This window comes from Dreissena polymorpha, chromosome 13 (assembly GCF_020536995.1).
Source record: "Dreissena polymorpha isolate Duluth1 chromosome 13, UMN_Dpol_1.0, whole genome shotgun sequence".
NCBI classification, from domain to species: domain Eukaryota; kingdom Metazoa; phylum Mollusca; class Bivalvia; order Myida; family Dreissenidae; genus Dreissena; species Dreissena polymorpha.
In genome coordinates, this window is record NC_068367.1 from 71242660 (window position 1) to 71255710 (window position 13051).

General features: G+C 36.2%; 2 protein-coding genes across 2 annotated transcripts; both read right to left on the reverse strand.

The window, feature by feature from the left end:
- Positions 1-5587: 5587 nt before the first annotated feature.
- On the reverse strand, positions 5588-8369 carry LOC127855207 (uncharacterized). Its single transcript, XM_052390624.1, has 3 exons — positions 6520-8369; positions 6076-6231; positions 5588-5929 (listed from the first exon to the last, which is right to left on the reverse strand). Exons 1-3 carry the CDS (start codon positions 8355-8357, stop codon positions 5728-5730), a joined length of 2196 nt encoding a protein of 731 aa, XP_052246584.1. The 5' UTR covers positions 8358-8369; the 3' UTR covers positions 5588-5727.
- Positions 8370-8649: 280 nt separating this feature from the next.
- Positions 8650-12622, reverse strand: LOC127854757 (uncharacterized). Its single transcript, XM_052389813.1, has 3 exons — positions 12501-12622; positions 8822-10676; positions 8650-8780 (listed from the first exon to the last, which is right to left on the reverse strand). Exons 2-3 carry the CDS (start codon positions 10674-10676, stop codon positions 8650-8652), a joined length of 1986 nt encoding a protein of 661 aa, XP_052245773.1. The 5' UTR covers positions 12501-12622.
- Between the last annotated feature and the right edge of the window lie 429 nt (positions 12623-13051).

Genomic DNA, 13051 nt, shown 5'->3' on the forward strand with positions numbered 1-13051 from the left:
TCATATTTGGCATGCATGTGTATCTCATGGAGCTGCACATTTTGAGTGGTGAAAGGTCAAGGTCAAATATATAGCTTCAAGGCGGCACAGAAGGGGACGTACTGATAGTGTTTCTGACAAACACATATCTTGTTGTTTCATGAATTTCACACTAAAGTGTTAAGAAATACGACGTTTACATCAAAATGACTCTTTATGAATCATCAAAACTATGTATTTTATGAAACAAGAAATTAAACGAATAAGGCTTTTTGTAAATCTGAATGTTGAAGGAAGTACTGGTGTCAACATTGATCCTCATGAACCTAAAATTATTCCAATCAGATAGTTGTCTAAATGAATTTTGCTCTGTGTAAGACTGGGACTTTAGAAAGGCAATGGAAAAGCATTTGACCTATTAGGTAATCTTATCGTAAAACAATCGCATTCAATATACGGAGAACTAGACAGAGAACACTTCATTATTTTAACATAATTTGATACCTACAGAATTTTTTTTTGCTTGTAAAATATAAGTACGAGTCTATTATTTCAACTTGAAATGTTGGTGAAAATGTGCTCTGGTCTTAGATTACTTCAAATCAGGGATACATAATAAGATTATTTAATTTATAGTACACTATTGTACGAATATTAAGAAGAGCTGTGGTTTTAAAGTACTCGTACACGCCTGTAGATATAGAGTTTAAGGATGTGTCTGTATGCATACAGTCATTGCTTGGCAGCATGAAGTATCAATGCAAAAATAGCGTCATTAACCGTTTCTGACGAACTTCCTACATACCCAAACGCTTGACACCGTATAGAAAACTAAGTTTTCGTAGCTGATGATACATCCACAAGAAAATTGAAATGCAAATGGTACTACACAGTCAAAAGTATACCAATGGAAAGATCTAGGATCGCAAAAGGTGCCTGGTGCTGCTAAAGAAGTGAGCAGTGTGGAAATTCGGAACAGACGATGACATTTTCTGATTATGTGTTATATCAAGGGTATTTGTAAGTAAAATGTATTTAATTACAGGTGTAAGCACATGTGCTTCGTGAGTGTTGTTATCGAATACTTGACAAAATTAATTAAAGTTTGGAGGATATTCATCATTTCAATTTTGATGCCTTAAAGGGACAGGAGCGATGAACCAAAAAAAGGAGCTGGGTGAAGCTACCTCCTATTTTGCTCTACGTTTTCCCTAACACGGCCGTTAATCACGCGCGCCACCTCTTTTTTGCGATGCATTAATAAATGAGCCAATGCTACTTCCGAGGTGGCGCTAATGAGCGGATGTTATGAAACAGTACGGATAATTGTACAAGGTGAGTAGGTTTTTTATGTTTTTTTCGACATATTTCTCATTATTTTAAAATTCGGGCAATGTAGTGCGATTCAGCGAAGATTTATTCATCTACAAATGTACAGACACATACAATCACAGCCCACTTGGAAACGTGAGGACCTTTATAAGTTGTTGCATGGTGAAGTTCTAAAAATAAATCGATGTATTTTGCCTGTTTGACGATCAAATGTCTATCCAAATAAATCTATAATGGCATCAAACAATTGCTTCGAAGACGTACAAGTTGTTGCATACACAAATACACTGGCTTCTGGTCGATCTTTTTGATAATTATGACATTTTCAAAAAGAGATGGAGCCAATGCATAGGAGGTGGCGCTCAGGACAGGAGGTGGCGCCAATGCGCGGTATAAATTTACAGTCGTATGACAATAGCATCGTCGCACGAATTAAATTTGATACATAATGTTCATTTCTAAGATGTTAATATTAAAATTCATAAATAAACAACTTTATTAAGACGTCAGCTACCTAAACATTTGATACGATATATACCCAAAATATGTAATATACTCAATAAGCCTAAAGCTAAATTATCGAAATTATCAAAATATAACTTATACACCAAATGAGTGTTGTAAACTAATGCAAATGCTTGATTCACTAGTCTAAGGTCATCGAACCTTAATTAGGTTAAAATATGTCGTTTGTTCCCCCTAAAATTCCAAAAATGCTCTGTCGTATTCGTTCCTTTAGTTATTACACTCAAATTACTTTCCAGTTTGAAAGTACATTCAATGACAGAAATGCAACACATGTTTATTCATAATTATGTTGACGCTACATTACTGTTTCAATTATGTTTCATTATGATCAAATTAAGAAAGAAGATCGAACACGAAACATGGAATACCACACACATATTGTATGGTCGGAATCTAAAGTTAGGGTTATTCTTTTTAGTAAAAACAAACATCTTTGTTTTTTACGACTTGCGTAGTTGGTAGGATGCAGTTGAAACGCTAAGCAATAGTGCACATTAATATTTAAGCATGAAGTTCAAACTTCGTTTTATCAATAAGGACCGGTATTTACGAATTTGCCCATATACATCGTATTCACCAATTAATAGCTTTCTCTTTAGTTGAGCAGGTTATCCGTAAAATTATGTTGATATACGAAAGTTACAACATCAACCGACTTATGTATCATTTGCCTATCGTCAAAAAGTTGATGTTGCTAGTGATTGCTCACATAAAGCTTACAATTTACTGGGCAGTATCTGGGACACCTTGTTTCAGACGCACTCTGTGTTGATGACGTATACACATATTACTATTGCCCAGTTATATAAGGAATCAAACTGCGTACGTTTTTCAAACTGTTCTTTTCCTGACTTTTATTGGAATTAACATTGTTAAGGTAAACTATATAACATATAGACGTTTCTATGTCATAAATGACAAGACATAAATGTTAATTCTTTAACACATGTTGTATTAACAAAGTATATTCTATAAATAAAGAAGAGTTCTGAGGAATTATGTAAGTAAGTTAAACTTCAGCGAGAATGCAGTTTTCGGGAAGTAAACGTATTTGAAACCGCAGGTGGTTAGCCTGTGGCTGTGATATTCATTAGTTAAACATTATTTTGAATGAAAATTACCAAATTATAGCGAAACCAACTTCTCTGAAAAAACATTTCACTATCAAATAAATGTTTTTCTATTACACTGACGTTGTTTAGAGCTCGATTGATTATCACAAAATAATGACGCTTTTTGTTTTTCATTTCAGCACGGACATAAATAAAGGAACTAAAAAGAGATATGAATGCAAATCGTGTAACAAGTCATACACCACAAACAGCAGGCTGAATTTCCACGTCAAAAATGTACATCAAACGGCTATAAGACGAACTATGTGTTTGGTATGCAACAGGCGGTTTAGTTCCCTGTACAACTTAAAAGTACACCAGCGATATGTTCACGCGGGTATACAAAAGCGTAAAGCGTGCAAAGAATGTGTGAAACGCTTTTCATCGAAGAGGGATTTGGCTGACCATTGTCGTCAGTATCACGGCGCGGAGAAACTTACTTGTAAACTTTGCCATGCAGAATTCGGCTATATCCGAAACCTTAAACGCCACGCGCAGCATTGCGGTGCGGATAAAAAGAAAACGCATACATGTGATGTTTGTCAAAAAATGTATAGATCAAAACGGGCCCTAAATGTGCACTACAGAGTTAAACACTTGGGCAGCATTTGCATTTGCCAGATTTGCGGCAAAAATTTCGAGAGGAAATACTCACTTTCTCGGCACTTGAAAAATGTGCACAAGAATTAACTTTTCAATAGTAGCGATTTACCAAAGTTGTTGATTTTTTTTGTATTTATGTTATGTTTTGTTGCCCTAAGTAGGGATTTATCAAAGTTGTTGACTTTTTGTATTTATGTTATGTTTTGTTACCCTTAGTATAGATTCACCGAAGTTGTTGCTTTTTGTATTTATGTTATGTTTTGTTGCCCTAAGAAGGTACTTACCGAAGTTGTTGATTTGTTGTATTTATGTTATGTTTTGTTACCCCAAGTAGGGATTTATCGAAGTTGTTGATTTTTTTTTGTATTTATGTAATGTTTTGTTACCCTAAGTAGGGATTTACCGAAGTTGTTGATTTTTTGTATTTATGTCATGTTTTGTTGCCCTAAGAAGGGATTTACCAAAGTTGTTGATTTTTTGTATTTATGTTATGTTTTGTTATCCTAAGTAGGGATTTACCGAAGTTGTTGATTTTTTGTATTTATGTTATGTTTTGTTACCCTAAGTAGGGATTTACCGAAGTTGTAGATGTTTTATATTTATGTTATGTTTTGTTACCCTAAGTAGGGAATTCTTTTCCACAGTGACGGTCACGGGTTAGTGTATCAAGCTGTAATTACAGCTGTATATTTTATGAAAGAATCAGAGAAGCATTTTCATATTTTGTTATTTTCTAGAATATCATTGATGACTTTTATAAGTTCGATTATTTTCAGTAATTTATTATGTTAAGATCTTCACACCCCGTTATATAAGTTTGCTCATTTATATTGCTGAACTGTATCGAAAAAATAGTTTATTTAATTGATAACGTTTGGTAAATATTATATGTTAATTGAAACAAGTCTTCACCGTTACCACTTTTATTTACGATATCAAATGGTTGCTAGGCAGCAACGTGTAACTCAATATTGTTTTCGTTACTGAAATAAAGTATAAAATACTTTTCTGCGTATTAACAATCCAAATCCGTTTTCACCAGCACATTGTTAAATTGGAGACTTAAAAAATAAACTGAGGCGGAAAAACGAAATGTAATGCGTTTACTATGAAGTATTTTGTTACAATACGACGCATTTCGTTTTCAAACTTCAGAGACCCAACAGTTTATAGCAAATTATTTAATATTTAGTTTAAGTATACTAATGTGCTGGTGAATACTGGCCTGTGTAGTAAACATGGCGAGATGTAGTTTTTTGGCAGTCCGTGCGGCTTTGCCAGTAGTACTAGAAATACAGTTAAGCATTGAACTACAAATCCGAGGATCGCTGGTTCAAGTACCGGCCCGGAAACGTAACGTGTGGAGGTTGGTGATGCAATACATTCTACATTTATTATATATCTGATAAAAGTTTGGCAGTTGCTCGTCACGGCATAAGTAAGTTCACTTAGTACTGGTAAACCCAGGAAAAGAGTGCGTATGATACCTGACGCTCGACAAGTCATTTCCGGTCCATGTACTTTTTTAAAGTACCCCGGGTAACTTAAGTAAACTACAAATGACCCGGAGTACGGAAAATATTCTTAAAAGTATCCCATTGTATGACCGCGTGCCTGTAAGCGTATTTTCCGTGCCCGGGGTACATTTTAGTATACTTCAGAGTACCCGCGGTACTTTTCAATAGTCGCTAGGCCAACAACAACCAATTGAGACAACAACAATTGGAGATCGTCAGCTCAGGAACTACTTAAAGAGTAGATATATCCCATTTACATCAAGTATACAAAAGAGTATCCGGGGTACGGAGAATAAGCTAAAAGATACCCCGGAATATGGCCGTATCCGGGATCCACTGTGGTGAACTTAAGACTACCCGGGGTTATTTAAGTAGTACCTGAGCCGTCAATTACCAATGTAACACCAAACTGACTGTCGTGATAAGACTGTATTATTTTTTAAAACGTCAAAAAAAGTACAAAACAACAACAAACGAAACGGTTTTGGCAGAACCATTAAACTTGTACAGCTCACACAATGATTAAATATGTTATTTACAGCTTAAAGTGTTTTTTTAATGCTAAAGTGAACAACAGTTTTCCATTTGATGAATTATGCGCGACATGCATTGCTTATAACATGTATCTCAGTTATTACTTTTCATTTGCTCAGCACTTAGGCATTGCTGTCAAAGTCATGATCACCAACACGATATATGCCAATACGTTTAGAAGGTAACATTTTTGCTTCGTTAATTTTGTATCCGTACTGTGCTCGAATGGGTTGCTCACCCCTCACAGTGCTCGACGAACTCGGTTGATATATTTTTTCTTTCTTTAATAATCTGGCTCGGGCTTGGGTGTCAAAATAATGATCCCTGAAAATAAACATTAGAAGACATGATAATTCAAACTATAAATTTGGTGCGGTTTTAAAAGCACAGGCTGAATATAAAACAAGAACATAATGTGATTATTTACAAACAACGGAATAAAAAAAATAAAAGAAAAGACAGCAACTTACCTTGGAACTATGCATTGAATATATCTATTTTCCCGGCAATTGCAAACTACTTCAGGGCGGCGTTCTACTGGATTTGCTACAGATGTAGGGCTTGTAGGCATATCGACAGTCGGATTGGGGTACGCTGCATCACGTTTAGTCTTAATGAAGATGTTTCTGAAATTTAGATTACCGAGTATGAACACCATAGAATCTACATACTTAAACGTTTCATGCATGTCCGTCAGTGCAATGTTACTTTATTTTCTGAAAATAAACCGACACATTCGTTTATCAAAATGATTGAAACTGTTAATAAAAACTGTTCACCCTAAGAAAATATTATCTTTTAGTAACAGTGTTACGTATAGTCCGTTTATATGTGTAATTGGTAGTAATGTGTGATACATGAAATTCAATAAATTTGTGATACATGGAATTAAATAACACTTAATATCTAAGTACCGTGAATCTTCCATTTTCATTGAAGTTATTGTTGTGAAGTCCGATATATGCTTCTGGACTCCGCTTGAACTTAGTATCCCTTGACCCCAAGGATCTGTTTCTTGCATTGACGAGAAGAACGACTCGCTACAAAGTGTGTTGGGTGCACGTACGCAGTACGTCCCGGAATTCGCAAGGGCATATAAGTACAGTTTGCCTTCTTGACTTGTTCGTAATCCTTCATACAGGATATGAGACATGCCCTTTATGTAGTTTCCGTACGGCGGAAAAGCTCCAAAATTGACGTCTTTGTTAAGCCATTCAATTAGTGCCAAACGTCTTTTGCATCTTTCGAAAGCCGGTATTCCTGGCATGTCATCGGCTTCAAATAAACCTTCCCGAATCAATTTACACAATTCTGCTTCTTTTATAAATCCGCCTTTAGTCATCTCTTCTTCTACTGCAATGCTGACCATTGTTTTGGCCAGTAGTTCTTTCATCTGGTCAAGTATCTTCCCATCAGTAACTTCAATAACGGATGGATGCAACACGTCAGGTTTAGTCTTAGAAACGTATGCCCATGCGTCTACTGAAATACCCGATATCTTGTCTAAGCATAAAGCTTTCCTGAGGTTTGTACCTAAATGAGTTTTGTCATACGCATAAATTCTAAAATCATCCATATTTGAATCAAATTCCGGAAGATAGTACGGTTCAAAATACACATCGTCGTTCTCCTGTGGCCCACAAACCTTAATTCGGTTGGCAACTTTCCCATTTGATTTCCAATTTGTTAGTTTTTCAGGCCATATGTACGTAGCATAAGCTATGTTTAGAGCTTGTTTAGGATAATTTGGTTTCCTTAGAACCGACATTGCTATTGTTTTTAAGGCTTTGGGTTGCTTCACTGTCTGTGTCCGTTTCGGTCTTGTGATCTTGTTTTCCTCTTCCATATCTGAGCCTAGAAGATTTCTTAGCTGAGTGAGTAAATAACATTTCGTAACATTTTTTATTTTCAGTTCATTTTCCGTTCCTATTAGTTTTAAGTTTAAATATTTTGAAACATCTAATAACTCATTTTTCAGTAATTGACTTGGATTAGTCATGAGCATATCGACCATTTGTTCTGGCGTTTTGTTCACCCATTTCATATGATTGTTTTGTTTCAACAAGTAGCATATTTCTTTCCCATCATTAAGAGTTAATACATAGCATTGACTCTTATTTTGCATTTCACGTAACGTTTCCTCAAATTCGTATGGTATTGTATCATCACAGTCGGGAATATTGTGAGCGTTTGTATTTGACATCGTGTGATCTGCAAGGTCATTAAACGGTTCTATAGTATGGTCATTGTTCGACTGTTGCTTGTCACAGTGATCCTCGTTTTGAGTAGAAACAAACGAGCATCTGCTTCGTTTAACATTTGTTTTCATGTAATCCCTCGGCGTCTTAAGCTTGAACCCGTTGTTTATGCTTTCTATAAATGAACGACCGTTGTCATCAGTGTAGATTCTGTGTGCTATGTTGACACTTGAAATTAACTTAAGTATTTCGTTTTTCTTGAGTTTGCAAACCTCTGTCCAAACTTGTTTACTAAGCTGATGTGTTGTAAGTGGTTGTCCGTTTTTTCCTTGAACCATCAGTTGCACAAATTCGCCATCTGAAGACACAACAGGTACGTGTAATCCTCTTTGAATGCATGCATGAATGCAATGTTCGATCAACTTTCTGGCAATGTCCATAGGCAAACTATATCCTCTATAACAGTACATAACTGGTACTGCATGTGGTAGCTCTGGCTTCCACAGTCTGTCGAGGTCGGCAAGTAAATACACAAGCACTTGTGATGCATACATTCTTTGTAAGTTGTATACGTCATTTAATGTTTGTAAACATTTGTCCAACGACGTTATTAACTCTTTGTATGAAAATGACTTGGAATCGTTCATTTTTAATTGTTCGGAATGGGAGTTTTCAACATTTGTTCCAAAGAGAGACGGAAACTCTCCTAAATACTCGCAGTTCTTAGCATGTGTCTTTATATGTTCCTTGAGCACTTTTGTTTCTATTGGTATTCGTGTTGGGCGCTTTGGTACATCAGCTGTGTATATATCTCGTGCATTTTTTTCAATGGAAGAACAAATTTGTTTATTGAAAGGAACCTTGAATACTGTTGTACTTTCTGAAGTCCAGCACATATATATAGTACCATTGGTAGAACCTGTAACTTTTGCCTCTAAAACTGTCTGAGGGATGTATCTCGCAGGTACACTGTAATGCTGAAGACACCGCATTACAATTTCATTCAGTGGCGCTTTACCTTCAAAAGCACACTCTACATTCAATCCCGTATTATCACGAAGACTGCCATCCGGAGACACCATCATTTTATTTTCAATGTAGTATCCTTCTTCACAATAGATACTGTTCGGGAATAAGAACGGCATTACAATACCTGCGAGTGTTGCGATTTCGTGAGTCTCTGATGCAATTCCGTGATTCATCGCTTTCTTTTGTGCTTCTGTCGAATCGTCGGAGTGCACACCACTTATAATGCCATCAAAGTGTGACTGACATCGTTTAAGTCCGTCTAAACCAATAGCCGAATACACTGTGCTTCCAGTGATTTTCATTTCATGTCTGTCCTTATACCATCTTTCCGTCTTCTGTTTTACTTGCTCTGTTGGCAGATTGTCAGCTTGCTCAATTTTTAACATCTTTACATTGTCAAGGTTATTAACATTCACACTTTCACCCCTATGTCTCGGAAATAACTTTAAACAACCATTGATGTACGCTCCTGTCTTGCATATAACAAATTGAACGTCTAGCAGACTAGCCACACAGTTATCTATTAAATACAGCGTTGTTTTACAGGAATCAATCGCATACTCAAACGTTTTAGCCAGAGAAGAATTCTTGTGAATTTTTTCCTTATACTTGTGCAATGCCATTTCCTTGTTTTTCTTAAGCTGCCTTAAAGCCATAAGGTGCTTGGAGACAACTTTAAAGCATTTCATTATTTCCTGAAAAAGGTCACTAGTTACCTTATCATTAATTGATTTGCCACATTCCATCAGTGCTTCAATTTCTTTAGATTTTTGCAGCATTGTCGAAACTATGGCAATATCAGAATCGAATTTCAGCTTTTTTTCAGACAATGGCTCTTTTTCAAACCCCAACAAATCAGCATCTGCGCCGCGCTTAATTTTCTTTCCGTCAAACATCAAAACATATGATATTGTTTCTTTAGAATTTTTCGCTACTAGATCTAGCATGTGATCAATTAAGCCGGTGCTCACGTCGCAATTTAATTCAAAGCCAAGTGGATTAAACTGTGATAACACACTATTACTTGGACATGCAAAGTTTATTTTTGACGAACTCGGATGCAGTTGAGAATGACCTTGTAAAATACTTGTTTCGTGTTTTGGACCAGCCATAAAACGCAAAAAACGTCCCCCAAACAAGCGCTTTCCCAGCCAGAAAAACTTCATAGTTGTGTCATTATAGCGCATGGTTCTTACGTCTTCACAGTCAAACCATTTAACAACATCTAAAAACAATTGAAATGCAACATTATCTAACGGAAATCGTCTACTTGATACTAAATTTAAAAACGAAACAATTTCCCCATCGACACTTTGCTCACGGAGGATCTTCATAGCGTCGATAAATAATGTGTACGTATTGTCATCTGCCGTGAATTCCTCACACGTAATATCCCTTTCAATGACCGATATGCTACCCGTTTCAGAGGCTACATCACCTTCCGCGAAAGACGTCATTAAACGCGAGTTTCCGAAGCCGTTTTCTGAGTATAGGTACGTCTCGTCTAATGAAGAATTAGTATTTTCTCTTCCAAAACTGTCATTTCTTTCTGACATAAAATCTAATTTTCTCGATTGCTTTACCTTTGGAAAAAATGGGGAACCACCTTGTTGTTTGATTGGTGACATCAATCTTGCTCTTTTATATAGCGGAGAGTTGAAAATGGTAAAACTTCTGTTATGTGGTGTCTTACATGGAGTACTCGTGAAAACGCGTTTCATACCCGGGTTTCTTTCAGATGTTCTTTGTTGAAATTCAGGCTTCTTTCTCTTTTTACAAAGACTGTATCTTTTCCGTGAAGCTAGGACCAAGCCTTTCCGTTTCCTGCCCTTAAAAACTCCCATCTGTAAAAAGAGGTAAATATTAAGGCAGTGGCTAGTCGTACGGCCCCGTACGGATAGACAAGAGGCTAGCCGTACGGCTCTGTACGTATAGCCTTTCCTATGGAGATTGTCTAACCGTACGGCTTGTAAAGATTAGAATTATCATTCAGTGCTTTTAATCAGTAATAATTATTTTAAGCTCATACAAATTTAAAAATTCTTCATCTTTTACGGCACGGAGCGTATATTGACAGGAGTTGAATCGAGTATTTGACCCTTACTGTAGTAAATACTATTTTATGCAAAAAGTAATCATCCGATTTATTGGTTTATACGTTATCTTGTTGCTTATTAATTCCTCTTTCAAAAATATAACTTTTATTATATTTCCGTTGTTATTTATGGATTTATAGCGCGTTAAACACAAAAAATAAACATTTTATGTTTTACCCCCGCGCGTTTAACCGTATCGTAACTTATTCACGTGACCGGTAGTTATCGATTAGCGAACATCGAGGCGCCGAGGTTATTCATTTTGATGTACCCACTAAAGTCTTTTTTTTAATTATACTTTCCTTTCTCGGCCGATTTTGACAAATTATAAATCATTAGAAAGCCTAGGTTTCGTAGTTTTCAGATATATAAATATATATGAAGTTTTTCTTTTGATTTGGGCAGCCCGGCGAGTTAACTTTAACTTTTGCAAATACCATACCGTTTAATTTATACCGATTTGTAGCGTTTATATTTGGAGTTCAGTTTTTAAAACTACATCTTGCTTAGGAGAATAAAATTCTGTATACGATAGAAAAAAGGGTTTAACAATGAAAGTAACTAAGGAATGAAGGCGTACGAAAGAAGCGCGCGATCCTAACGCTCCGAAAATTTGGAGGTTTAGAATCTTTGTTGACATGTTCGTACTTTATACCGATTTGTAGCATTTATATTTGGAGTTCAGTTTAAAGGCTAGACATTCGGAATCTGCACGTAGATCAATAATTAATCAATATATTTATGTGTCATAACAGCCCTACGGCTAGACAATCTCCATAGGAAAGGCTATACGTACAGAGCCGTACGGCTAGCCTCATGTCTAGCCGTACGGGGCCGTACGACTACCCACTGCCAAATATTAATCACCAGTGACATACTAAATGAGATATAGAACATACTAACTTAGCGTAATATACTTATGCAGCTTGAACATATGCAACGAGCACTGGTAAGTAGTTAAGTTTTTAATATTGACCAAATACACGATTCTTTATTTATACCATTCATGAAAATAGAAATAATAAAATAACATAAGTGAATGAAAAGCATTAATTAGAACACGAACATACTCATTAAAATTCACCTGATAGTTTTTTTTTATTTAACGAACATTTACTTTCAGTCCTTTAATAATAATACGCAGAAACTGTTACATGAAATAGGTCACTTTAAAATTGCTGAAAATGTGCATTGGCGCCACCTCCTGTCCTGAGCGCCACCTCCTATGCATTGGCTCCATCTCTTTTTGAAAATGTCATAATTATCAAAAAGATCGGCCAGAAGCCAGTGTATTTGTGTATGCAACAACTTGTACGTCTTCGAAGCAATTGTTTGATGCCATTATAGATTTATTTGGATAGACATTTGATCGTCAAACAGGCAAAATACATCGATTTATTTTTAGAACTTCACCATGCAACAACTTATAAAGGTCCTCACGTTTCCAAGTGGGCTGTGATTGTATGTGTCTGTACATTTGTAGATGAATAAATCTTCGCCGAATCGCACTACATTGCCCGAATTTTAAAATAATGAGAAATATGTCGAAAAAAACATAAAAAACCTACTCACCTTGTACAATTATCCGTACTGTTTCATAACATCCGCTCATTAGCGCCACCTCGGAAGTAGCATTGGCTCATTTATTAATGCATCGCAAAAAAGAGGTGGCGCGCGTGATTAACGGCCGTGCCTAAGTATTCCAAGTTTGTTTGAGCCTATACATTGTGAAATGTGTTTTGTTATTATGAAACCGGTTAACGTCGAATAGACGCGATTTATATGGGTAATGATTTTAGATAGAAACGAATTGAGCAAATTACAAAATTACAAGGCCCGGTCAGACCGACTTACGAATATGCAACGGAGAAAAAACGCACAAAAATGCAGATTTTGATTATCCGGTGATTAAATTACCTGCTTTGCCGCTCAAGATTCTCGCAAAAGGTGTGTGAAGCGTAGGAAACACACAATGACCGCACAAGTACCGGTGCTATAACGGGAAAAAACGAACGTTAAACGGAAATGTACCTTATAATTAACGGTCGGCTAACGGATATGACTGTGCGAGTAAAGGACTTCTACCGGATAAAACGGCAGTGAAATGCATTAGTACCGGACAA

Coding starts and splice junctions, on each gene's coding strand:
- LOC127855207 (XM_052390624.1), bottom strand. CDS start 8,357: ATGTATGCATCACAAGTGCTTGTGTATTTACTTGCCGACCTCGACAGA. Junction 6,232..6,519: donor ATGAAAATGGAAGATTCACG/GTACTTAGATAT, acceptor TCTAAATTTCAG/AAACATCTTCATTAAGACTA. Junction 5,930..6,075: donor ATTCAATGCATAGTTCCAAG/GTAAGTTGCTGT, acceptor GTTTATTTTCAG/GGATCATTATTTTGACACCC.
- LOC127854757 (XM_052389813.1), bottom strand. CDS start 10,676: ATGGGAGTTTTTAAGGGCAGGAAACGGAAAGGCTTGGTCCTAGCTTCA. Junction 8,781..8,821: donor TGTAGAGTGTGCTTTTGAAG/GTAAAGCGCCAC, acceptor CGGTGTCTTCAG/CATTACAGTGTACCTGCGAG.